Below are 27,232 nucleotides of genomic sequence, written 5' to 3' on the forward strand. Positions count from 1 at the left end.
GAGCAACTTATACTCAATTGAGTCAATTCTTACAAACCCAAACTCAATTAGGATGCGTTTTGTCACACAGTTACTATGGCCACCCCCTGAGTCCATCATCAGATCAGCTCGAAGGTACAGAAATATTGCATTGTCACCCAACTAAGATAATTGTGTATATGAAGTTTAAGCTCAATTGAATAATGGGATTTAGATTTTATTTTGTTTGCAAGATTACGAAAAGTCGCATGACTATTTCATCTTGCTGCATGCATATTGGCAAAGGGGGGAGAGGAGTTGAGTGCGCGGGACGGAGTAAGTTTCTTACCAACATTTTATTTGTAAAAACTACGTCGCTCGTCGTTGTAACCGAACTTGACGGACGGATTTTGTGTCAATTTCCGTCGTTAAAAGCGGTCGGTCGTTATAAGCGGAGTCGTTCTAAACGGTTGTACTTTCATAGTAGCTTGTACTAAAACCAAACAAGTGCCTATACTTACGTCGCTATAAGCGGTTGGTTGGTATAAGCGAAGTCGTACTAACCGGACTCTACTGTACTTGCACTGCGTGGGCTATCAAAATCGCTGCAGACTTTTTACGGTCTGACTATAACTGACCAGTAACCTGCATTGATAAAATGTTCACGAAAAACAACAAATTAATGATTTTCCTTAAGAAATCTGAAAGTCAAGGTCACGCCGATTTCACAGCGAAAACACGCCGCCGCCGCCGATTTTTTGGCAAACGCCGCCGCCGATCATTTTATAATCGGCGCACACGTCTAATGGTACTTCGCTTCGTACGTACTAGGTACTTAGTAACATAGGGTAAGAGTAATAATAATAAGCTAGGAAATAAAATTGCATACCGTTTTATTAGGCAGGCGTCCGGTTTTTTACCCCATAGCTCAGTACTTAGTCCATCGCTTTCACCCAATAACCTAGTTCATTTTAGATACCATCAACTCTCAATAGCCCTTACACCCTGGCGGGTGCTGCCTCTGCGTGCGTCCCATGACACGGGTAAGGGCAGCATCCGCTCGGTGTACCCCTTACATTTCATTAAAGTGTCAAAAGGGCCTCTACGTGTTGGCTTCGGCTCCGCGCACGCCTCCAAAAGGTCCGGAACACCATTGTTCCGTGATGGGAAAGACATAAGCTACTAATATATTATGGAAATTTAATTTCTGAAATAAATAATTATTTAATTTAATTTAATTTAATAGTGTGTAGTAATTTTTTTACCATGGTCAATAGGTGTAAATAATAAGTAAGATAGTACAAAATAATCAATTTATTCGATTTGGTTTCAACATCAACACAACCACATCTTTGTCCAACTATTTACACACGTACACAACACAATATTGCCCGCAAGATATTAGAAAAATACACAAGATACCTAATTTTAGCCTTTGAACGTCATACCATTGAGTGGCATAGAGTAATACATATATGTAAAGAAAGAGACGCTAGATGTAGACTACGAAATAACGCGTGTTTTGTTAAGAAAACTGATGTCATTCTTTCTATATATTACTCTATGGTCTTAACAGATTTAAGTAAAAGTAATAGTAGGTTAATAATTTTAATAATCAAATTCCTTGACTCGCTTGGTACCTTGATAGCTTAGTTGGAAAATCGACCATATTAAGAAAAATATGTAAAATGTTTAAATTTACTTTACATTTTATTTATTTATTTACTTGACATAGCCAGGCGTGGCTCACTCCGCGATTTCGTCGCTTTGCTACAGGTAGCTAAAAGTGCATCCGTTCCGCCCCAATTTTGGGGAAAGCCATAAGCCGCGCGTGGCGCTGTCGCCACCTAACGGCCATATCTGTGCTGATCGTAACAGACGCGTTTTGTTAGACAGTGAGTCTTCTCTACCTAGTACTATTATTTGTTCTGTGATATAGCGTTCAAAAGGCTAAATACAAGTATATGGAAAGTACAGAGGTGACAGATGATTAAATTAAATTCAACTGATATTATTATTCCATCGAAAACATCAAGAAATATTCATAATTATATACAGAGCTGTACATTTAGTTTACAATATCAGTTTAGAAAAAATAAAATAGAAAAGAAATACTGTCTCTAGCGAGACTTGAACTTGCGACTACGGGATAACAGCCCACCGCTAGCAACTGATTGTTTTCCATTTTTCATTTGGGCTGTGCACACTGGATGCGTGTTGTAATATACAGATCCTTATAAAAGACGGCAAACCGCCTGCGTGACGTGTACGGCTTCAACATTTTAGCGCACGTGAACGTCTACGCACACATAGCCGGTGTGCTGTCTTTTTTAAATACAAAATTATTAGTTTACCACCAATACAAAATATTTATTCTAGGTATTATTCTAAACATGCATTCCGCTACCTATGTACATCATCAAAAATACAATTGAGCTTATTAAACAAAAAAAAAAAGAATTTACAGTTTCATAATTTGCTACTTAGCTTACATGGATGGTACAGTGAACGTCAAATAGATAATGACGGCCAAAGTAGTCAAATATATCGGAACACATCCTTATTTCTATGGTAACAAAGGTGTCTTACGATGTATTTTGCCATTTTAGCCGACCCTATTTCGTACTGACTGTACTATTACATATTGCGTGAAATATACGCAATTTGAACCTTATTCCATTCAAAATAAGTTCCTAATCGCATAAACCAGATGCGGTTGATATTGGTTACTTATGAAGTATTTGAACAAATTAAATTATTTTTCAGAAAATATTTTAATTTGTTTTTATCAAGTAGAAACACTACTATATAAATTATAAACTGAAATAAATGTCATATACTAAGAAAAATAACTATTTGACTAATGTCGCTGTGGCCCGGTGGCCGAGTGGTTCAGGCACCTGCCGCGATAGCAGAGGACGCTGGTTCGATTCCAGCCTGGGGCACTGGAGGCCTTGGTCACTTTTTCTTAGTATATGACATTTATTTCAGTTTATATTGGTTACTTATTAATTGACTCAATTACATATTATAAATAAATAAGTACTAATTCAGGTATTACTTAGGCTAAGAAAATTAGCTAAATTTAATTACATATTTAAATTATCGATACAAAAAAAATTGCCTCCAATTTCTATTGCATAAAAAAAGCTAAACTTACAAATACATATTTACTAAAGAAAAAAATATATTGTGTGATACTGTTATTGCCATGACTCTTCATGACCTGCAATATTTTATAACGTGAATAGGTATAGAAGTCCAGATCAGCCAAAATGTATGAAACAGCCGTACAAAAAGAATCGGGCGTAGCCCGACGTACGAAGCTCGCTGTGCGCGTTCCAAAGCGGTCTTCTGTAATTTGATTCTTCACCCAAAGACATTAATGCAGAAATTATAATGAATTCTAACACTTTAAACCCTCGCGTTTTGTAGACATAATTAATGTCATCAACGGGTCTAACCCGAATTACAAATGCTAGATGACAAATTTTCATTTATGGTATCAATCGATCAGGTTGGTTTTTAGGGTTCCGTACCGAAAGGGTAAAAACGGGACCCTATTACTAAGACTCCGCTGTCCGTCCGTTCGTCCGTCCGTCCGTCCGTCTGTCACCAGGCTGTATCTCATGAACCGTGATAGCTAGGCAGTTGAAATTTTCACAGATGATGTATTTCTGTTGCCGATATAACAACAAATACTAAAAAGTACGGAACCCTCGGTGGGCGAGTCCGACTCGCACTTGTCCGGTTTTTAGGATCAAATGTCTATATGGGACCCATTGCATTAAACTAATACAAAAGTCAGAAATGATAGTCAAAGTCCGACAGTCGTACTTCACTCGCGAAACGCTCCTAACGAAACGATAAGTGAACGTGACGTCAAGGTCACTGAGAGTCCATCTTGAAGTATGGACGAAACTAGAAAATTGCGTTTTTGTCGGTGAAATATTGCGTTTATGTATATATTTGCGATACAATCTTTTTTTGGACAAGAAGTAATCGAATGGTATCCTTACTTATTTCCTTTTTGGAAGTTAAATTTTTGTATTACTTCCATATATTATTTTAATATCCACATTATTGTGATAAATTGCTCATTTGCTATCTATTTTACTAGGTTTTGTTATAAAATTCAACATGTGTCATCATCCCTATTTCGTCAGTCTTCCGTGCCCACAGTGCGGCTTGGCTGAAACGTCGGGAAAAGGGTAAAATAATTTAATCGCGTTAGAACCGTTAATGACATTAATTATATAATAATTTCATTGTTAAAAAGATTCTTATACCTATCAGTGATGGCCTGATGGCATTCATGTCACTTATTATTAAGGGGCTATTCATAAATTACGTAATTTCAAATTAGGGGGGGGGGGGGGTCTGGGCATCGGATGATGGTAGCATAACGTAGGAGGAAACGGGGTCATTCGAAGCACGATTTTTGGATGACTTTAGGGGGGGGGGGGGGGTCAAAATTCGGTAAAAATCGATGACGTAATTTATGGACAGCCCCTAAGTAAGTAGGTTTTAAAATACATGAATTTCTACGATGTCAGACACACATTAAGCTTACTACATATTGTGCGTAAGTACAATGATAGTTTAAAATAATATTTCTTTATCAAAAAAAAAGAAAACTATACAGACCTGATTTAGTTAAATTATGTTTTATCCTTTTCTTACAAATACATAATTCAAAATGATTCATAATTCAACTAATTCAGGCCAGTAACGCCATAAATATTTCCATTGTAGTAATATGAGAATATTGTCAAGAGTCGATTTTTTCTTTATTAAATATATAAGTCCCGCGAAAAAAAACCAATATTTCTTTATCTGCCTCTCTATCGCTCGCATATGCAAGAGTAATAAAGAGGCAGATAACGTAAGTTCTTCATGCTAGGCATAATTTTTTACAAGTTATATTTGTGGGCAGTGGATGCAAGTGGACTGAACTTATAGAAATAAATACATAGGGTAATTCGCCAGGAACTGGCCACCCTAAACAAAAAAGGAATTCTATTCACCTATAAAAATAATTCATTTTAGTATAACGTGGCTAGTTATTGGAGGGTGGCCAGTTATAGAAACCTTATACTAAAATTAATTCTGTTTATAGGTGAAATAGAATTCATTTTTAGTTTAGGGTGGCCAGTTATTGGCCGGTGGCCAGTTACTGGCGAATTACCCTATAAGTTTTAGAAACATATAAAATACATGTATCTAGTTTTGTTCTTATTAGACTTGCACAAAAAATGTATGTGAAATATTCCAATTATTTAATTAGATAAAATCGTACGTGGTTAGACAGACGGACAGACAAGTCACATACAAAATAAACTAGCTTATGTATACTTAATTTATCACACTGATTGGACGCGAGTTCTTAAAATTATGCTGTTTCCATTACTCCTATAGTTTAACGTAAATCCTCGTAAGGCCCAAAGTGCATTACAATGTACCAGGGATGTTGCGGATGCAGATTTTTTGACATCCGCGGATGCGGATATTTAAAGGCTCACATCCGCGGATACGGATGTCATGATTAGGTAATTAAAAAACGTCAAATATGACATTTTAGTAATTTTTATTTTAAATAAAACGAAACCTTTAGTACTTGAGCAAGAATATAGGTGTTATATTTAATAAACAGTAACTTGTCCGACTTTTCTGGATCTAGACGATTTCGTTATAGGTAATGACGAAATTACATAGCACTTACGCCGCCGCTAACACGTTCCTGTACCGACTTGTTCGACATCCGCATCCGCATAAGCTACGCATCGATTTTATGCGGATGCGGAATTTGAAAATAATGCGGAAGTTCCGCGGTTGCGGATGCGAATATTCGCAACATCCCTGATTCTATGGAATTAGAACCTTTTATAAACCAAATAAAGTCGAATTTCATTCGTTTCGTTGTTCTTATATTGTGGGCCTACACTACTTCTCTGGAAATAGAACCTTATCTAAACCAAATAAAGTCGAATTTCATTTGTTTCGTTATTCTTATATTGTGGGCGTTACGAGGTACCCAAGATAAAATGTAGTGTTGTCGCTTGAGATCATTTATAAAAAATATATATGTGTAACAAATACAGCTCAGTTCTCAGAGCGGCCGAGGTGTTCAAAAATATCTGAACACACACTTTAGCGCCTTGATAATAGAGACGTGTTCAGATATTTGTGAGCGCCTTGGTCGCTCCGATATATCTGATGGCGGCTGTACATAATGTCAGTATATTGAAAAGGCAGCCAACAGCTGAGCGCGGTTCGAACCATACATATTCTTATAGATATACAGATGTAGTGCATGATTGTTTTCCATCGTATTTTCTCGGAGACGTTCGTATTTGTCCTGCTACTTCAGTCAAACTCAGTACTTTTTGTACCGAGACTGACTGAGATAACAAGACACGTTCGTACGTTTCCGTGAAAATACGGTGGAGAATAATTATGCACTAGGGTAATTCGCTAGTAACTGGCCGCCCTAAACTAAAAATGAATTATATTCACCTATAAACAGAATTCATTTTAGTATCTTTCAGTAGTTTTTATATTCATTGTTTTATTTTAGATATTTTTAGGGTTGTTCGTTTTAATTTAGTATTATTCATAGATGTTTTAGTTCATAAGTTATTTTACAGTACATATGGTCCTATTTTCCCGCACTAGTGCGTAAAATAGCAACGTGCGTATGTTAGAAGTTTAAAGGGCCATATGTACTGTAAAACGTTGTACGATACACGTGCGAATATGTAATTCGCAACTCGTGTCGATTTAAAACACTAGGGATTGTTTAAATCGCCACTCGTTTCGAATTTCCTTTTTTCCGCACTTGTATCGTAAATAACTATATTTGTCTTTTTACTGTCAATGAAATAAATCAGTTTATTTTAGTATAAGGTTTCAATAACTGGCCACCTTATATTAAAATGAATTCTATTTATAGGTGAATGGAATTAATTTTTGGTTCGGGGTGGCGAGTTACTAAAAGTGGCCAGTTACTGGCAAATTACCTTACATCTGTACGTTGTTTTTTTTTCCCTCAAGATTTCCGGAAATTTCGGAGAACTTTCCCAACATTTAAGAAACATTCCGCAACTTGTACATTCTTCCAGGCCAACCAACTCCTCAAATGTTCATATTACATACTGTGCAAGTTCGTGTGGTGTTTACTCTCGCAGTAGGCCTCTGGCCTTGGCGGTAAGCTTGCGGACGCGGCCTCGCGACGAGATGGACACCGGGGCCTCCGCCCGGGAGCTTGATGCTGTAGGTAAAGAATAAATATTATGGGACATTTGTACACAGATTGACTAAGCCCCACGGTAAGCTCAAGAAGGCTTGTGTTGTGGGCACTCAGACAACGATATATGATATATAAAGGTATATATAAGGGTGTCAAGTACCGGCGGTTCCGCGGCCGGCTCCCTGACACTGCGGGGTTGCGAACTGCATCGCAGCCATAATTGTGTTTTTTAGTTTTAAGATATATTTTGTAATAATATGTATGCTAGTTTTAAGGTATTTATCTATGGGCCAATAGTTGCCTGAAAATAAATATTTTCATTTCATAAATACTTAAATACATAGAAAAGCAACCATGATTCGGGAACAAATATCTGTGTCATCACTCAAATATATGGCCTTAGTGGGATTCGAACCCGGGACCATCGGCTTTATAGGCAGGGTCACTACTCACTAGGCCAGACCGGTCGTCAATACACTAATTGTCTGTGTTCAGATTGTTGTTGACACCACGACATGTCGTAAAAGTATATAGTACAGTTAGGCGTGGCTACAAGTACCTATATGTCTTCTACACAACTGCCCAAAAATTACAAACATTTCCAATAAGACACGTTAGCCCTGTTAGTAGTACCGAGCTACTAACAATGGCGATGTATGCAGCTCGGGTGCGCGACCCGAACCTCGCCTCTCGTACCCCGCGCGATTGCCCTGTCTAGACGGCTTCGTCGAATGACCGTATCTATCTATCTAATACCTTTAAACGAGCAATTCTTTGTTTATTTAAAAAGAAGAGAATTATTTTTTAAGAATTAAATGTTTATTTCAAAAAAAAAAAAAATAGCATTACAATTTCTTAAACCTAGTTACAATCTTTAATATTTAAGATTTTATTTACTAGGTAGTGTGGGGGACTTAATTCCTAGTCTTGAATTCTAATATTTATTATCATTAACATTATGTATTTATATATGTTTATGTGTGTATGTATTATATTTATGTGTTTACTTAACTATAATTTATATATGTATATTTCGGGGATCTCGGAAACGGCTCTTGCTGTTTCGATGAAATTTGCTATTGGGGGTTTTCGGGGGCGATAAATCGATCTAGCTAGGTGTTATCTCTGGGAAAACTCGTATTTTTGAGTTTTTATATGTTTTCCGGTCTCTCAGATATTTGTTTAATAGACTGTGGATGTGGTGGGTACGTACTTTTTCGAGCAAAGCTCAGTCTCCCAGATATTTGTTTTATAGACTGGTGTGGTGGGTACGTACCGTGGCCGTTGTGGTGGTCGTGGGGCTGGCCGGTGGAGTGGAGGTAGTCGTGGTCGGCGATGGCGGGCGCGCCGCCGGCCGAGCGCCGCAGCAGCAGCGCCCCGGCCTCCATAGCGGCCTCGGTCGCTGCACTCTGCAATTACACTTATTGGTTATACCCTGTTGCTAATATTTAAGTCACCATCAGATATATTGGAGCGGCCGAGGTGCTCAAAAATATCTGAACACGCCCTCTGACGCCTTGGCAATAGAGGCGTGTTCAGATATGTGGGCACCTTGGCCGCTCCGATTTATCTGATCAAAACTATATGATTTTACTTTTCGATTTTACTCAAACGACCAGAGGGCCGATTTTTGAATTTCGACCGCTCAATTTCGTGTATTTCGTTCAATTCTACTAATAGAATTGAAAACGAGTGGTCAATACCATTCGATTCCAAATTTCTATCGCTCGTATTTCAAAAATTTGCATTTCGCCGTTTTCCACCGATTTTCGAGTGACGAAATCGAGCGCTCGAAATTCAAAAATCGGCCCCCTGTCTGGCTTAGTCGATAGTGACCCTGCATTCATAGGCAGCTAATGTCCTGGGTTCGAATCCCGGTAAGGGCATTACCTGCGCCGCGTGGTGCCTCCTCCGCTGGTGATGCGGCGCGGCGCGCGAGTGGTGCGGCGCCCGCTTGCTGATGGCGGCCGCCGAGTCCTCCTCGCTGTCCTCGTTGTATACCGCCGGTCTGCGGATTCGTAGCTTCACACCACCTCTCTACAAAAAGTTACATAAGTTATTGTATACAAAAGTGATAGGAATAGGAATAGGAATAAATTAGGAATAAATTTATTATCAAAAGAACACATAACAGAGTATGGCAGGGGTCTCCGCACTAGGCTACGCCTGTATCGCGGGGAACCAGTTACAGTTTAAATAAGAGATCTTAGTTACACAATCAAGTCCAGTAATATCTTAGGTATGTTTTTAATATAATATAACAGACTTAAAATGAAAACTTATAACATACTTATAAGTAAGAAAAAGATATACATTTCTATGGCAAAACATGAAAAATAAACCTAAATTATTTTAACTAAAATATCTTCTGTCTCGGCATAGTTAAGTGATTGTAAAAAATTAAATAGGAGTTTATTTGCTTCGACGATGGTGCAGTCTTTAAGGTTGCAGTGTTTAAGCATGGCGTTGTAAGTGGTTACTCGGATTCGTTCACCAAAACGTTTACCAAAAACGGAACGTACTTCTGGAATCGGTAAGTTAAAGACACGTTTTTTAATTAAAGAACTATAGATATAATCAAGCTTTTCAATTTCGTACCCAATAAGGCCACTCCGCGAGCTTCGTGGCCTTAACACGGTACTCGACTGACAAGCTCTCCATTATATCATGATTGTATAAACTACTATGTTATTTGTCAAAAAAATAATAGGGTAATTCGCCAGTAAATGGCCACCCTAAACTAAAAATGAATTCTATTCACCTATAAACAATGTTCATTTTAGCATAAGGTTTCAATAACTGGCCACCTTATACTAAAATGAATTCTATTTATAGGTGAATAGAATTGATTTTTGGTTTGGGGTGGCCAGTTACTGGCGAATTACCCTATATAGTTTGATTGTAAGAAGACCCACCCGACTGTGCGAAGGCCTCGATCTACTCGTGCCCGAGTGTTCTCCTTGTGACGCGTCGTTTTCTTGCCTTTCTCTGTAACAATAACATTAACTTCATTTTTAGAGTTCCGTACCCAAAGGGTAAAAACGGGACCCTATTAGTAAGACTTCACTGTCCGTCTGTCTGTCAGCAGGCGGTATCTCATGAACCGTGATAGCTAGTAAGTCGAAATTTTCCCAGATGATGTATTTCTATTGCCGCTTAACAACAAATACTAAAAACTACGGAACCCTCGGCGGGCGGGCGGATCGCGTGATGTTAACGCACCAATGTGTGCACGACCACAGATAAGATAATCACTTGAATTTTGACAACCCCAAATAGCCGAAAGGTGCCATACATTAGAAAGGGACAGCATGATTCGTCCCTGAATCGCTGTCAAACTCCGGTTTTGTATGAAGTGTCCTTTCTGTACGGTAGTATTATTTATTCTGTGATTGGATTAAGATATTGGCACAGAATAAATAAATAATAGTACCTACTAGGTACAGAAGACTCACTCTCTAACAAAACGCGTCTGTTACGATCAGGACAGATATGGCCGCTAGGTGGCGACAGCGTCACGCGCGGCTATGGCTAGCCACCAAAATTGGTGTGGAACGGATGTACTTTTACCTACCTGTAGCAAAGCGACGAAATCGCGGAGTGAGCCACGCCTGATATTGATACAGATGCGATACCATCCAAAAGATTGCCATACCTGTACCGCTGAAGGGGTTCGTCGTCGCTAGAGCAGCGCGGGTGGTACGAATGGTCAGATTCGTAGCGACGCTGTCCGTCTCTCTCTGGTGTGTGCTCTGAATTTGACGAGCTGGACTGCGAAGATCCGTCTGTGAATCTCTCTCGTGTCCTGTAATAGTAGTAAGTGAAGTATACTAGTCAAATCAGTTTCCTTTTTCGAACTGTCAAAACGATTTGCTACTATGGAATTTATACGAAACACTAGAATGTGACGTCACGATCAAAATGACCTACTCTTTATAGTTTTATACGGGTTTTAAAATAGAAATTGTGTCTAAAAATAACTGATGTCTACGGGTCTCTATTAATCTTCTAGTGCTTTATTTCTTGCATGGTGTAAAGCAATTTATTTTAAATACATTCAAATACTTTATTATGAATAGTGAACATATTTAACTATGTTTTTATTTGTACCACTGCCTCGAAAGCATATCTATATTTTCACGCAGTTAAGTCAATGGTCATCTATTTCTTGATAAAAATATTGTACACGGGCGAAGTTAGGCACCGACGCTGAAGTTAGGGTTCCCTACGCTAGATAGTTTTGCAAACTTTACTTCGCAATGAATTGAAGCATCGATACCGGGGTTTGTTTATGAATAACGGTAGAGTCTGTGCGGAAAGAGAAGAGTCGTGAAATGTATGGAGCCCATTACATCCCACGACTCTTCTCTTTCCGCACAGACTATAGTAGATATAGTTGGCATGCCATTTCAGTCAGTAGAAAAATGCGGCAAATTTCAAAAATGTAGGCTCGACGGCTTGTTTTTCCATAGAAAATTTGAATTTCGCGCCTTTTTCTACTGACAAAGTGTGTTTGCCAGAGTATAGTATACATACCGCTTGGGCAGCTTCTCCCGGTGTCGGTGTCGGTGCCGGTGCCGGTGGCGGCGCGGCGGGGACGGCGCGCTGTCGGAGCCCCGCGCTCGCTTGCGCCGCGCAGACGGACGGAACTGGGGACATGATAAGGTTGACTGGTAGAGAATGCTTTTGGCATTAAATCCGCCTTCTGTACGATACGTTTTTCTTTTGTGCAATAAAGATAAAAAAATCATACAATAATATAGATTAACATGCTAAATTATCTTTTCTCAAGTAAATTATATTTTTCAAAATGCCGATCGCGAAGTCTATAGAGTCACTCGTCTTATGTGTTTTAACTAAAATATTAATCATAGCTCACCTCTGGACTCGGTTAATGTGCGGGTGAATCGTCGTCGTACGTTAACGACGCGTCGTCGGCCGGTATCGACAACTGTTCCACTTCGATCTGCTCCGTGGACGATGATAAACCATTAGGGGATGGTAAGTATAGAGTATAGATGATGACAGCTCACCTCTGGACTAGGTTCATGTCCGTGTGAATCGTCGTCGTACGTTAACGACGCGTCGTCGGCCGGTATCGACAACTGTTCCACTTCGATCTGCTCCGTGGACGATGATCTCCGTGGACGATGATGAACCGTTAGGGGATGGTAAGTATAGAGTATAGATGATGACAGCTCACCTCTGGACTCGGTTCACGTGCGGGTGAATCGTCGTCGTAAGTTAACGACGCGTCGTCGGCCGGTATCGACAACTGTTCCACTTCTATCTGTTCCATGGACGATGATAAACCATTAGGGGATGGTAAGTATAGAGTATAGATGATGACAGCTCACCTCTGGACTAGGTTCATGTGCGGGTGAATCGTCGTCGTACGTTAACGACGCGTCGTCGGCCGGTATCGACAACTGTTCCACTTCTATCTGCTCCGTGGACGATGATAAACCATTAGGGGATGGGAAGTCTAGAGTAAAGATGATGACAGCTCACCTCTGGACTAGGTTCATGAGCGGGTGAATCGTCGTCGTACGTTAACGACGCGTCGCCGGCCGGTATCGACAACTGTTCCACTTCGATCTGTTCCGTGGACGATGATAGACCATTAGGGAATGGTATGTATAGAGTATAGATGATGACAGCTCACCTCTGGACTAGGTTCATGTGCGGGTGAATCGTCGTCGTACGTTAACGACGCGTCGTCGGCCGGTATCGACAACTGTTCCACTTCGATCTGCTCCGTGGACGATGATAAACTGTTAGGGCATGGTAAGTATAAAGTATTGATAATGATAGCTCACCTCTGGACTCGGTTCATGTGCGGGTGAATCGTCGTCGTAAGTTAACGACGCGTCGTCGGCCGGTATCGACAACTGTTCCACTTCTATCTGTTCCGTGGACGATGAAGGCAAACCATTGGGGGATGGTAAGTATATAGATAATGACAGCTCACCTCTGGACTCGGTTCATGTGCGGGTGAGTCGTCGTCGTACGTTAACGATGCGTCGTCGGCCGGTATCGACAACTGTTCCACTTCTATCTGCTCCGTGGACGATGAAGATAATCCGTTGGGGGATGGTATGTAGGTGTCTGAAAACAATTCATACGTGTAACAAGAAAATAACATAATAAATATTAGGAGACATCTTACACAGACCGACCTATGTAGCCCCCAACCAAAGGAAAGTTTGCTGCTAGGCGACGATATACATACATACTTATATACATAGAAGACATCCATGACACAGGAACAAATATTTGTGTTCATCACACAAATAAATGCCCTCACCGGGATTCGAAGCCAGGACCATCGGCTACAAAGGCAGGGTCAGGGGAAGCTTTGAAATACTACAATAAATAAGGTATGTACCTCTCTCATACGCGGGCCCGGGCACCGGTGAGGCGGTCGGCACGTGACCGTTCGCTATCTTCGTCTTCTTGCCCACTCCTTTACCTACAAAAATACATTAACGTTGTCACATATATAACATATCATAATAGTATTATATTGGTTGTTGTATTTATGCATCACAATCGGGGGTATACCGCGAAACTCGAAAATCGATTTTTCGTTATCTATCCTCTCTATCATTCTTGCTTATTCGAGCGATAAAGAGGCAGATTACTAAATTTCGATTTTCGCGTTTCCAAATAGGAGCTTTGTAAATGAAGCATCAATGTCATATTTTATTATATGTGAAAATTTGTCAACAGTTAAAGGCACAGTATGTATAAGTTACTCTATGATTTACGAATTTTACGATAGGTGCTAGTGCTGCACTCTGTCGGCAGAACCAGGCGTGGCTCACTCCGCGATTTCGTCCCGCCGCTACAAGTACATGCGGCCCGCACCAATTTTGGTGTCTAGCAGTACTAGTTGCCGCGCACCGCTACGGAACGGACGCCTGCTCGCGCTTGCGCCACCTAGCGGTCATATCTGTCGTAATAGATGCGTTTCGTTAGAGTGAACCTTCTGTACCTAGTACTATTATTTACTCTGTGGCAGAGCATTGTAGTAATATTAGTAATACCCCCTATTGTTGCTGTATTTATGACTGTCACCAGGCGGTATCTCACCTTTCCTGTGCGCCCGGAGAGGCACGTCGCTGTCAGAGGAGTCCGGGTGCTGCAGGCGCGCCTGCGCCAGCGCGGCGAGGGGCTCCGACGAGGAACTGTCCGAGTTCAGCTCGAGGTCGGGCCGGGCGGGAGATGGCGGTTCGGACACGATGTCGCCGTTCATGCCGTCACCTGTCCTATTGTCAACGGGCAGTATCTCACCTTTCCTGTGCGCCCGGAGGGGCACATCGCTGTCAGAGGAGTCCGGGTGCTGCAGGCGCGCCTGCGCCAGCGCGGCGAGGGGCTCCGACGAGGAGCTGTCCGAGTTCAGCTCGAGGTCGGGCCGGGCGGGAGATGGCGGCTGGGAGACGATGTCGCCGTTCATGTTGTCACTTATCCTACTGTCAGCGGGCAGTATCTCAACCTTTCCTGTGTGCCCGGAGGGGCACATCGCTGTCAGAGGAGTCCGGGTGCTGCAGGCGCGCCTGCGCCAGCGCGGCGAGGGGATCCGACGAGGAGCTGTCCGAGTTCAGCTCGAGGTCGGGCCGGGCGGGAGATGGCGGCTGGGAGACGATGTCGCCGTTCATGTTGTCACTTATCCTACTGTCAGCGGGCAGTATCTCAACCTTTCCTGTGTGCCCGGAGGGGCACATCGCTGTCAGAGGAGTCCGGGTGCTGCAGGCGCGCCTGCGCCAGCGCGGTGAGGGGCTCCGACGAGGAGCTGTCCGAGTTCAGCTCGAGGTCGGGCCGGGCGGGAGATGGCGGCTGGGAGACGATGTCGCCGTTCATGTTGTCACTTATCCTACTGTCAGCGGGCAGTATCTCAACCTTTCCTGTGTGCCCGGAGGGGCACATCGCTGTCAGAGGAGTCCGGGTGCTGCAGGCGCGCCTGCGCCAGCGCGGCGAGGGGCTCCGACGAGGAGCTGTCCGAGTTCAGCTCGAGGTCGGGCCGGGCGGGAGATGGCGGCTGGGAGACGATGTCGCCGTTCATGTTGTCACTTATCCTACTGTCAGCGGGCAGTATCTCACCTTTCCTGTGTGCCCGGAGGGGCACATCGCTGTCAGAGGAGTCCGGGTGCTGCAGGCGCGCCTGCGCCAGCGCGGCGAGGGGCTCCGACGAGGAGCTGTCCGAGTTCAGCTCGAGGTCGGGCCGGGCGGGAGATGGCGGCTGGGAGACGATGTCGCCGTTCATGTTGTCACTTATCCTACTGTCAGCGGGCAGTATCTCACCTTTCCTGTGTGCCCGGAGGGGCACATCGCTGTCAGAGGAGTCCGGGTGCTGCAGGCGCGCCTGCGCCAGCGCGGCGAGGGGCTCCGACGAGGAGCTGTCCGAGTTCAGCTCGAGGTCGGGCCGGGCGGGAGATGGCGGCTGGGAGACGATGTCGCCGTTCATGTTGTCACCTATCCTACTGTCAGCGGGCAGTATCTCACCTTTCCTGTGTGCCCGGAGGGGCACATCGCTGTCAGAGGAGTCCGGGTGCTGCAGGCGCGCCTGCGCCAGCGCGGCGAGGGGCTCCGACGAGGAGCTGTCCGAGTTCAGCTCGAGGTCGGGCCGGGCAGGAGACGGCGGTTGGGACACGATGTCGCCGTTCATGCTTTCTGTAAACATTCAATCAAAATATGACGACCGGTCTGGCCTAGTGGGTAGTTACCCTGCCTGTGAATCCAATGGTCCTGGGTTCGAATCCCGGTAAGGGCATTTATTTGTGTGAAGACCACAGATATTTGTTCCTAAGTCATGGATGTTTTCTATGTATTTAAGTATTTGTATTTTATTTATCGTTGTTGAGTACACACAACACAAACTTTCTTGAGCTTACTGTGGGACTTAGTCAATTTGTGTAAGAATGTCCTTATAATAATATTTAATATTTAGTTAACACGGTACGTTTGTTGTAGCATAGAGAAATATACTCGTAAGTAAAGAAAGAGTGGTAACGTGGTAACTCCATACATCAGTTATCTTACCATAACGCGAGTTATTTCGTAGTCGACATCTAACATCAAGTAGTGGAATTATCAGTACCGCTGCTTGACACCAGATGTCATAAGTGTCGCCACTGACGAAAAATGCTCATACAATTTCCAACTTACATGTGACCAATCTTTCTCAAAGCTCGCAAAAAGGACTACTACTAGACTACCTAAATTAGCGAGGTGAAAATCACTTACAGATCCAAAAAAAGTTCTAACGTAAAATATGGAGGTGACGGAGAACTATATAATACGCGCGGCAAATATAATGGAACTATAATTTACATATTCTCAGATGCTTTTTTCGGCTCAAACTTAAGCTATTAAATAAAATGTTTGTGTTTCTTTTATGCTGACTTGCAGAGCGGCTGGCTACCGAATGATTCGAAATGTGTCTCTCTCCCATAAAGTTTCAAGTCATAATGTATGTGTCCGCATTTTGTCAGTCATAATTTGGTTTATCTCAGAAACGCTTAACTTTTCAGGATTGCCATAATACAAACCTAACAGTTAGGTTATCTGTAGGATAACCATACAAAAATCCTCAAAAGATAACGGTTTCAGAATTATGACTAATGATAATCTGGCAATCATTACATTATGGCTTTCAATAATTATATATTTAATTACACAAACGGGTCTGGGTCTACCGCGACATAATTTCATTGTTTTTACCTTAAATTTCGAATTTGTTTGTGTAATTAAATATGTGTATCAAACAAAGGGATCCGTTCGTAATACCTGCGTGTGATTGTATGCGCTTGCGGCGCGCGCGGCGCGTCACGCGCGTAGCGGAGCCGGAAGCGGAGGCGGCGGCGGCGGCGGGCACGTGGGCTTCCCACAGCGCAGCGAACAGCGCGGATAAGCGGACCGTCATTGAGTAGATCTGCACGAGAAGTAGTGAATCTTAGAGCATTTGTGACTTCCGCTATTATTAACGCCGCTCCAATATTATTGCGGTACTATGCGACGTAAGCGCGTGGTTTTGCCGTGGAACGTCACATTTATAGATCGTGTTTTTAGCATTAGAAAGAAGGTAAGGGATCTTGACACGTCTTGTAATTGCAAAACGCTTTTTTTAAATCAGTAAATATTATTTATGAAAGCAGAAGAATATAAATTATTGTATTAGGTTCATAATTGTTACATATTTGCCGTGACTTATTTTTAAAACGTGTTTTTCCATTAAAAGACACATCAAGATTGTTTACCTTATTTCTAATGCTAAAAAACGAACTATAGTAACTGGAGACGCCTTGGCTGTCATTTTCGGTACAAAACAGTCTGCCGATTTTTGCAGGGGAGGGGCACGTCTAATGTATGGCTATTTGTACATGATTTGAACGTAACGTACAAATAGCCATGTCAGATAAACGTCAGTCCATACGAAAGTTTGCACAAGTTTTCGGCAAAGGGGTAAGCTCTTAAAGGCGACTCTGATTATTAAATGCTCTAAGTAACCGAGCCATAAACCGAATTAATGTTGTCGTACCTGACTCGTGTCCTGGACGAGCAAGCGGTGCAACACACGAACACACATCAACGTGCAATATACAGTGTGGAAAGATAAGTTGGGCCCTGGAGGGAAACTACCTTAAATCCTTAAGCTGGCTCATTTTACTTAAAGGAGACATTCCTTTATTTTAAAAAGAAACAAAACTGCATTAAAAGGTTTTTCTTTTTTTTCTTCAATTTGGCTTGTCTAAAAAAATCTTGAGTACTAAATATTAGATTTTATGGATATTTAATACGATAGACGAGTGTAAGACCTAATGTTTCTTGGAGAAATGTTATCATTAACATTAACTGTATTGACGAGTAGAATAAAATTGCGAGTGTGTATTTTTTTTTAATTTTTAGTCGGTTCGAGTCCCGGGCGAGGCAAGCGAGTTTTAGAAAATCTTTGAATGCAGTTTTGTTTCTTTTTAAAAATAAAGGAATGTCTTCTTAAAATGAGCCAGCTTAAGGATTTAAGGTAGTTTCCCTCCAGGGCCCGACTTATCTTTCCACACTGTATAAGTATTTACACACATTTGATCACTTTATACAAACATGCATTGTATACACAGTGAGTATTACTTATGAGTAGCTTAACTCCAAACTCGGGTAAATCTATGTCAGATTATGCGATTTTGATATTAAGAAAAGGTAATAAGGTAGATATTTCCTAAGAGGGTCGAATGAATTTACCCGAGTTTGAAGTTAAGCGACACTTATGTAAATGTGCTAAGTATGCACTCAAGAGCAATACGAACGGGTGATTTTATATATGTCGGCGGCCGATCGTAAGATTTTCCTGTGTATTGTTTTGAGGATAGTCACATTAAACCAATATATAGGTAAGATAGGTTCGTTAGGTTGCTTCAGATGGCCGAAGGGCAAACTGCTCAGAAATAGGAGCCCCGCGGGGCTCCGTCGACTCAGGGAACGAGTCAAACATTTTCACGTTTCACGATATGCCTAGGAATTTCACGATATGCCTGATCTTACGATCGGCCGCCGACATATGGATTTAAATAACAAAATGTCCGCTTGTGTTAACACTGTTATCAGTACAAATTTCTCCTGATCAGTCAGGAAATGTAAGGTTATTATTGTGGTGGTGGGTCGTCTTTTTTGTGAAGGACGGCTAAGGAATGGAATGCGCTCCTGTCATCTATGTATTCTGAGAAATATGACCTCGGTCTCTTTAAAGCTAGAGTGAATAGGCTATTACTGAACCGGTGAGCTCCATCTTAGGCTCTGTCTTCACTTTCCATCGGGTGTGATTAGAGCCAATCGCCGATCAGTTTATAATTAAAAAAAAAAGACCGGCATATAATTTTTTTGTTTGCGAAGACCATCATAGCAAAGAGAATACGAAATAGAGGCGGATTGTCGAAGTAAATTATGTAGCCACACTCCACAGTAAATTTACCGCCATCTTTCGACAGAAGATTAATACTATTAGAACGCCATTTGACTTTAATCCTTATTCTTTCACTGATATGTGACAATTTGTTTAATGTCAAAAATCTACGCCATCTACTCGAAAGGAGGCCAAAGGCAAGGCTATCTTTTCGAGCGATTTTTCTTTTTGACTTAAGATTTTCTTTGTATCGCTGAGTCAAAATCGAATACCTTTAAACTAGCAATTCTTATATATATATATATTTCGGGGATCTTGAACGATTTCAATGAAATTTGGTATATGGATTCGGGGCAGAAAAATCGATCTAGCTAGGTCTTATCTCTGGGAAAACGCGCATTTTTGAGTTTTTATATTTGTCTTCCATCCGATATTAGTTATTTAGTTGGTAACTATCTATACACTCTATTCTCTTTGGTCATAGGGACGCTCAGGCTAAGTCAGAAAGGACGAGCTTCGCTGCTATACCGACTTTCTGTAAGCGCCGCTTGGACCATCCCACTGACCCAGGGTTAAGTGGTTAAACCGTTAACCCAGTGTCAAATTGTACTGGTAACCAATGTAACTCTTAAGCGCCACTTGCACAGATCCCACTAACCCGGCATTAACCGGTTAAACTGTTAACCCAGTGTCAAATTGTACTGGTAACCATGGTAACTCCAGGTTTAACCGGTTAACCCCGGGTTAATGAATGGTGTAAGTGGCCCTTAGTTTCACCGGTTAACCCCGGGTTAGTAAATGGTGTAAACTAGTGGCCCTAAGTGGAGTAAGTACGTGTATAAACGCCAGAGGTAGAAGCAACGAAAGAACGGTCATCCCCACTGTCCCCAAATAACTTTAATAATAGGGAATATTAGGCAAAGCTCTGCGTAGGTGGCACTACTAGCACATACAGTAAACAAACCTCATTGACATCATCAATGACTCATCCATCATGCGTCACTGGGTCAATCACATGGCCTACCGTGAAACACGACAATCGAAAGTTCGGTTTCTGCCTCACTATCACTCTTGCTTATTCGATCGATAGAGAGGCAGATAAAGAAATTTCATTTTTCGCGTTTCGCGGTAGGCCACCTGTAAACAAACCGCCTTGGTGCATCAATGTCATAGTGAAAACTTGTCAATAAACTGTTTAAGGCCTAGTATTTATAAGTTACTCTATGGTTTACTAAACAAATTAGTGCTGCACTCTGGCGGCAGAACATTGCAGTAATACTTGAATAGGTACTCCCTATTCCTAGGTTTTTATACTGGAAGCAGTTATGCATCACTCCCATACACAACCCAAAATGTATTAAGGGGCTATTCATAAATTACGTCATTTATTGGGGGGGGGGGTCTTATATATATATTTCGACTACTACCATAGAGAATTAAGTAAACATAGAGTGCTCAGTGCTCACTCCATACATTAGTTATGTTTTGTAAACGACTATTATTTTCGTAGTGGACATCTAGCGTCAACTAGTCTCTTCCACAACCGCCACTCATTTTAATCTTTAATTTTAAATTTATATTGTATAACGTTATTGTAGTCATAATGTGTTCTTTTTAGGGTTCCGTACCTCAAAAGGAAAAAAACGGAACCCTTATAGGATCACTCGTGCGTCTGTCTGTCTGTCCGTCTGTCACAGCCTATTTTCTCGGAAACTACTGGGCCAATTAGGTTGAATTGTGTGAAGTGACCCAAAGATGGACATATTTTTTTTATAATTTTAAAATACATAGGTTCGAAGTTATTTAAGAAAGTAGCCAAAAAATTACCATTACCCTTTATCTCCGAAACTACTGGGTCTATAATTTTGAAAAAAATACTCAAAATAGTTCTTTACCTATAGATGACAGGAAAACCTATTAGAAATGTGCAATCAAGCGTGAGTCGGACTTATGTACGGAACCCTAGAAACGCGAGTCCTACTCGCACTTGCCCGGTTTTTTATAATTTAGATGTAAAAGATCATGGCCCCGACGGAAGACCAGCGCTAGCCTAGCCAGGATAGCACCTGCTGAGTCGGGACCATTTCGTAACCGTGTTATTGTGTTATTTGTTGTTTAATTTTTTTATTTTTTGTCACGAATAAACTCTAAACTATTCTATTCAACCTACATTATTTGATCATGTAATTTTTTCATCTACCTTCAACTGGCTTAAGGAGCCATTTGACGGTAGGTTTACTTTTATTTAAATACCTAAAAATACAGTCTATAGGTCCACAGATTCCTTAACACTATAGTTCGTTTTTTTAGCATTAGAAATAAGGTAAACAATCTTGAAGTGTCTTTTAATTGAGAAACACATTTAAAAAATAAGTCACGGCAAATATGTAACAATTATGAATCTAATACGATCATTTATATTCTTCTGCTTTCATAAGTAATAGATACTGATTTTTAAAAAGCGTTTTTCAATTAAAAGACATGTCAAGATCGCTTACCTTCTTTCAAGTTCTTTCTAATGCTAAAACAAGTGCGAGTCGGACTCGCGCACGAAGGGTTCCGTACCATAATGCAAAAAAAAAAGAAAAAAAAAGAAAAAAAAAAAACGGTCACCCATCCAAATACTGACCACTCCCGACGTTGCTTAACTTTGGTCGAAAATCACGTTTGTTGTATGGGAGCCCCATTTAAATCTTTATTTTATTCTGTTTTTAGTATTTGTTGTTATAGCGGCAACAGAAATACATCATCTGTGAAAATTTCAACTGTCTAGCTATCACGGTTCGTGAGATACAGCCTGGTGACAGACGGACGGACGGACGGACGGACGGACGGACGGACGGACGGACGGACAGCGAAGTCTTAGTAATAGGGTCCCGTTTTACCCTTTGGGTACGGAACCCTAAAAACGAACTGTAGATCGATAAACCTTCTAGGGCTCGATAAAGTATGTAAGAGGTCACATAGATGGCGCTGTTAACTACACAAGTTAACAAACACTATACTACAAATAACTAGTACATGTAGGTACTGAGGAATGCAAATCGGTTATAACCGAATATTTTGACAAAATTTCATAACCGAATATTGGAAAATGGAATAACCGGTTACGGTTACTTTCGGTTATTTATTTATGACTTAAATTCTTTGTTTCTATCATCTAATGACTACAAAATCCTGTCTTTTTTGGCTGTGACGTCTGTGACTATAATTTTTGTCATTCCTGTACTTTAATAATGAAAATATACCAAATTTACTTCCCTTTATTTATGAAATACCCAATACTGTACCTTTATTTTCGTATATTTTTAATTACTTCATTGTAAAATTATCATTTTTGTTGAAAATGAGCGTAACCGATTATAACCGATATTCGGTTATTTTTCGGGCATAACCGTAACCGAAACCGGTTATGAAGACTGGCCGGTTATTGCATTGCCTAGTAGGTACTGACCCTGCTCCGCTTGTTGGTGTTGTACAGCCTGCTGTTGTGGAACACGAGCGCGAGGTCGCGGTGCACTTGTGCCGGGCGGGAGTACCGGCCGGCAGCCAACTTCTGTGATATGGTGCCAAGGTCCATGGGGTTCTTCACTATGGTTAGGTAATCTGGAATAATACAAGGGCATAAGATGGAAGTTTACATGAGCAGGTACGATAATGGGATGTTTCCTCTACTTAAAATACATTATTTCACACCGTGCACGAAATAAAGCACCAGATAATTATAAGAAAAACATAAAATTGCTGTTATTTTTAAACACACATCATAATAGGGTATTTTACTACTAGTCAAATCAGTTACTTTTTTAGAACTGTCAAAACGATTTGCTAATATGGAATTTATGTGAAACTTTACATGGTGACGTCACGGTAAACTCACCTACTTTTTATATTTCTATCCGATTTATTAATAGGGTATTATACTGTATTTAAAATAAATTCGCAACATCCCTGACGTGCCTTGTCGGAATGCGCGAAGTTTGATATTGGGCTGTAGCCGCGCGCATCTGTTCGAGCCGATATAGTTTGATGTCCTAATATCACCAAAGATGGCGCTGTTACAAACGCAAACTAGGTAACGGTACAATATACATATATAACTGTCAAATATGATAATAAACGATTGGTATTGGTAACTTAGCAACTTATTTAAACAGCTTCATTTGACGTTTTTAGCGGTCAAAGGATTGATGGCGGTTCTGAGACTTCAGAGGTCTACAGCAGAAATGCCACGAATATTCGGCGACTATTCGGTATTCAGCCACTTTGCCGAATATTCGGTATCCGGCCGAATGTTGCCTACTATTCAGCCGAATACCGAATATCTGTTGCACCTACCTAAAAAGAAAAATTACACAAAAAAAAACCAAAAAGTTATGTAATATTTAAAACGTATTCTTGGAAAATAGTTAATTACGTAGGCACGATTTTGAGCATTTGTTGATTACAAAATATTTTATTTTTATCATGGGTCTGGTTTGATTGACTCTTAACTACATTCATTCATTCTGTTCAATATAAAAATATATCTTAGCAAACACTGTGCTTTGTTGTAGAACAGTTTTCATAATAATTGTGACTCAATATTGTCGCATGTCATGCTGAATATTCGGTATTCGGCCGAGAGGGGCCGAATATTCGGTATTCGGCCAAATTCACTATTCGGGGCATCTCAAGTCTACAGCTTACAGGGCAACTAGTACATGACTCACCTGGCACTTGTTCCAGCGACACGGGCTCGCGGAAGGGCCCGGCGTCGGTGGAGCCCGTCAGCTCCTGCAGCACGCGGGTCCTGATGTCTACAGCTTACAGGGCAACTAGTACATGACTCACCTGGCACTTGTTCCAGCGACACGGGCTCGCGGAAGGGCCCGGCGTCGGTGGAGCCCGTCAGCTCCTGCAGCACGCGGGTCCTGATGTCTACAGCTTACAGGGCAACTAGTACATGACTCACCTGGCACTTGTTCCAGCGACACGGGCTCGCGGAAGGGCCCGGCGTCGGTGGAGCCCGTCAGCTCCTGCAGCACGCGGGTCCTGATGTCTACAGCTTACAGGGCAACTAGTACATGACTCACCTGGCACTTGTTCCAGCGACACGGGCTCGCGGAAGGGCCCGGCGTCGGTGGAGCCCGTCAGCTCCTGCAGCACGCGGGTCCTGATGTCTACAGCTTGCAGGGCAACTAGTACATGACTCACCTGGCACTTGTTCCAGCGACACGGGCTCGCGGAAGGGCCCGGCGTCGGTGGAGCCCGTCAGCTCCTGCAGCACGCGGGTCCTGATGTCTACAGCTTACAGGGCAACTAGTACATGACTCACCTGGCACTTGTTCCAGCGACACGGGCTCGCGGAAGGGCCCGGCGTCGGTGGAGCCCGTCAGCTCCTGCAGCACGCGGGTCCTGATGTCTACAGCTTACAGGGCAACTAGTACATGACTCACCTGGCACTTGTTCCAGCGACACGGGCTCGCGGAAGGGCCCGGCGTCGGTGGAGCCCGTCAGCTCCTGCAGCACGCGGGTCCTGATGTCTACAGCTTACAGGGCAACTAGTACATGGCTCACCTGGCACTTGTTCCAGCGACACGGGCTCGCGGAAGGGCCCGGCGTCGGTGGAGCCCGTCAGCTCCTGCAGCACGCGGGTCCTGATGTCTACAGCTTGCAGGGCAACTAGTACATGACTCACCTGGCACTTGTTCCAGCGACACGGGCTCGCGGAAGGGCCCGGCGTCGGTGGAGCCCGTCAGCTCCTGCAGCACGCGGGTCCTGATGTCTACAGCTTGCAGGGCAACTAGTACATGACTCACCTGGCACTTGTTCCAGCGACACGGGCTCGCGGAAGGGCCCGGCGTCGGTGGAGCCCGTCAGCTCCTGCAGCACGCGGGTCCTGATGTCTACAGCTTACAGGGCAACTAGTACATGACTCACCTGGCACTTGTTCCAGCGACACGGGCTCGCGGAAGGGCCCGGCGTCGGTGGAGCCCGTCAGCTCCTGCAGCACGCGGGTCCTCATGTCTACAGCTTACAGGGCAACTAGTACATGACTCACCTGGCACTTGTTCCAGCGACACGGGCTCGCGGAAGGGCCCGGCGTCGGTGGAGCCCGTCAGCTCCTGCAGCACGCGGGTCCTGATGTCTACAGCTTACAGGGCAACTAGTACATGACTCACCTGGCACTTGTTCCAGCGACACGGGCTCGCGGAAGGGCCCGGCGTCGGTGGAGCCCGTCAGCTCCTGCAGCACGCGGGTCCTCATGTCTACAGCTTACAGGGCAACTAGTACATGACTCACCTGGCACTTGTTCCAGCGACACGGGCTCGCGGAAGGGCCCGGCGTCGGTGGAGCCCGTCAGCTCCTGCAGCACGCGGGTCCTGATGTCTACAGCTTACAGGGCAACTAGTACATGACTCACCTGGCACTTGTTCCAGCGACACGGGCTCGCGGAAGGGCCCGGCGTCGGTGGAGCCCGTCAGCTCCTGCAGCACGCGGGTCCTGATGTCTACAGCTTACAGGGCAACTAGTACATGACTCACCTGGCACTTGTTCCAGCGACACGGGCTCGCGGAAGGGCCCGGCGTCGGTGGAGCCCGTCAGCTCCTGCAGCACGCGGGTCCTGATGTCTACAGCTTACAGGGCAACTAGTACATGACTCACCTGGCACTTGTTCCAGCGACACGGGCTCGCGGAAGGGCCCGGCGTCGGTGGAGCCCGTCAGCTCCTGCAGCACGCGGGTCCTCATGTCTACAGCTTACAGGGCAACTAGTACATGACTCACCTGGCACTTGTTCCAGCGACACGGGCTCGCGGAAGGGCCCGGCGTCGGTGGAGCCCGTCAGCTCCTGCAGCACGCGGGTCCTGATGTCTACAGCTTACAGGGCAACTAGTACATGACTCACCTGGCACTTGTTCCAGCGACACGGGCTCGCGGAAGGGCCCGGCGTCGGTGGAGCCCGTCAGCTCCTGCAGCACGCGGGTCCTCATGTCTACAGCTTACAGGGCAACTAGTACATGACTCACCTGGCACTTGTTCCAGCGACACGGGCTCGCGGAAGGGCCCGGCGTCGGTGGAGCCCGTCAGCTCCTGCAGCACGCGGGTCCTGATGTCTACAGCTTACAGGGCAACTAGTACATGACTCACCTGGCACTTGTTCCAGCGACACGGGCTCGCGGAAGGGCCCGGCGTCGGTGGAGCCCGTCAGCTCCTGCAGCACGCGGGTCCTGATGTCTACAGCTTACAGGGCAACTAGTACATGACTCACCTGGCACTTGTTCCAGCGACACGGGCTCGCGGAAGGGCCCGGCGTCGGTGGAGCCCGTCAGCTCCTGCAGCACGCGGGTCCTCATGTCTACAGCTTACAGGGCAACTAGTACATGACTCACCTGGCACTTGTTCCAGCGACACGGGCTCGCGGAAGGGCCCGGCGTCGGTGGAGCCCGTCAGCTCCTGCAGCACGCGGGTCCTGATGTCTACAGCTTACAGGGCAACTAGTACATGACTCACCTGGCACTTGTTCCAGCGACACGGGCTCGCGGAAGGGCCCGGCGTCGGTGGAGCCCGTCAGCTCCTGCAGCACGCGGGTCCTGATGTCTACAGCTTACAGGGCAACTAGTACATGACTCACCTGGCACTTGTTCCAGCGACACGGGCTCGCGGAAGGGCCCGGCGTCGGTGGAGCCCGTCAGCTCCTGCAGCACGCGGGTCCTGATGTCTACAGCTTACAGGGCAACTAGTACATGACTCACCTGGCACTTGTTCCAGCGACACGGGCTCGCGGAAGGGCCCGGCGTCGGTGGAGCCCGTCAGCTCCTGCAGCACGCGGGTCCTGATGTCTACAGCTTACAGGGCAACTAGTACATGACTCGCCTGGCACTTGTTCCAGCGACACGGGCTCGCGGAAGGGCCCGGCGTCGGTGGAGCCCGTCAGCTCCTGCAGCACGCGGGTCCTGATGTCTACAGCTTACAGGGCAACTAGTACATGACTCGCCTGGCACTTGTTCCAGCGACACGGGCTCGCGGAAGGGCCCGGCGTCGGTGGAGCCCGTCAGCTCCTGCAGCACGCGGGTCCTCATGTCTACAGCTTACAGGGCAACTAGTACATGACTCACCTGGCACTTGTTCCAGCGACACGGGCTCG

The 27,232-nt window shown here is 44.0% G+C and overlaps 1 protein-coding gene and 1 long non-coding RNA gene across 2 annotated transcripts in view; both read right to left on the reverse strand.

Moving 5' to 3' along the window:
• Positions 1–5,023: 5,023 nt before the first annotated feature.
• The window catches only part of LOC134803554 (bromodomain and WD repeat-containing protein 3), a 63,492-nt gene continuing 41,283 nt past the window's right edge, over positions 5,024–27,232 (reverse strand). The window contains exons 30-45 of the mRNA XM_063776353.1: positions 22,558–22,709; positions 16,997–17,141; positions 15,123–15,880; positions 14,921–15,046; positions 14,719–14,844; positions 14,449–14,642; positions 12,873–12,981; positions 12,719–12,805; positions 12,565–12,651; positions 12,411–12,497; positions 11,744–11,856; positions 10,863–11,012; positions 10,123–10,195; positions 9,098–9,244; positions 8,484–8,616; positions 5,024–7,228 (exon numbers count right to left, since the gene is read on the reverse strand). Of these exons, the coding sequence (XP_063632423.1) occupies positions 7,134–7,228; positions 8,484–8,616; positions 9,098–9,244; positions 10,123–10,195; positions 10,863–11,012; positions 11,744–11,856; positions 12,411–12,497; positions 12,565–12,651; positions 12,719–12,805; positions 12,873–12,981; positions 14,449–14,642; positions 14,719–14,844; positions 14,921–15,046; positions 15,123–15,880; positions 16,997–17,141; positions 22,558–22,709 (2,582 nt within the window). The 3' untranslated portion in view covers positions 5,024–7,133. The remainder of the gene's footprint in view (positions 7,229–8,483; positions 8,617–9,097; positions 9,245–10,122; positions 10,196–10,862; positions 11,013–11,743; positions 11,857–12,410; positions 12,498–12,564; positions 12,652–12,718; positions 12,806–12,872; positions 12,982–14,448; positions 14,643–14,718; positions 14,845–14,920; positions 15,047–15,122; positions 15,881–16,996; positions 17,142–22,557; positions 22,710–27,232) is intronic.
• LOC134803468 (uncharacterized) lies at positions 13,178–14,434 on the reverse strand. Its single transcript, XR_010145979.1, has 3 exons — positions 14,303–14,434; positions 13,596–13,679; positions 13,178–13,315 (listed from the first exon to the last, which is right to left on the reverse strand). It is a non-coding gene; the product is annotated as an uncharacterized LOC134803468 (long non-coding RNA).

The sequence above is a fragment of the Cydia splendana genome, chromosome 26 (assembly GCF_910591565.1).
Source record: "Cydia splendana chromosome 26, ilCydSple1.2, whole genome shotgun sequence".
NCBI lineage: Eukaryota > Metazoa > Arthropoda > Insecta > Lepidoptera > Tortricidae > Cydia > Cydia splendana.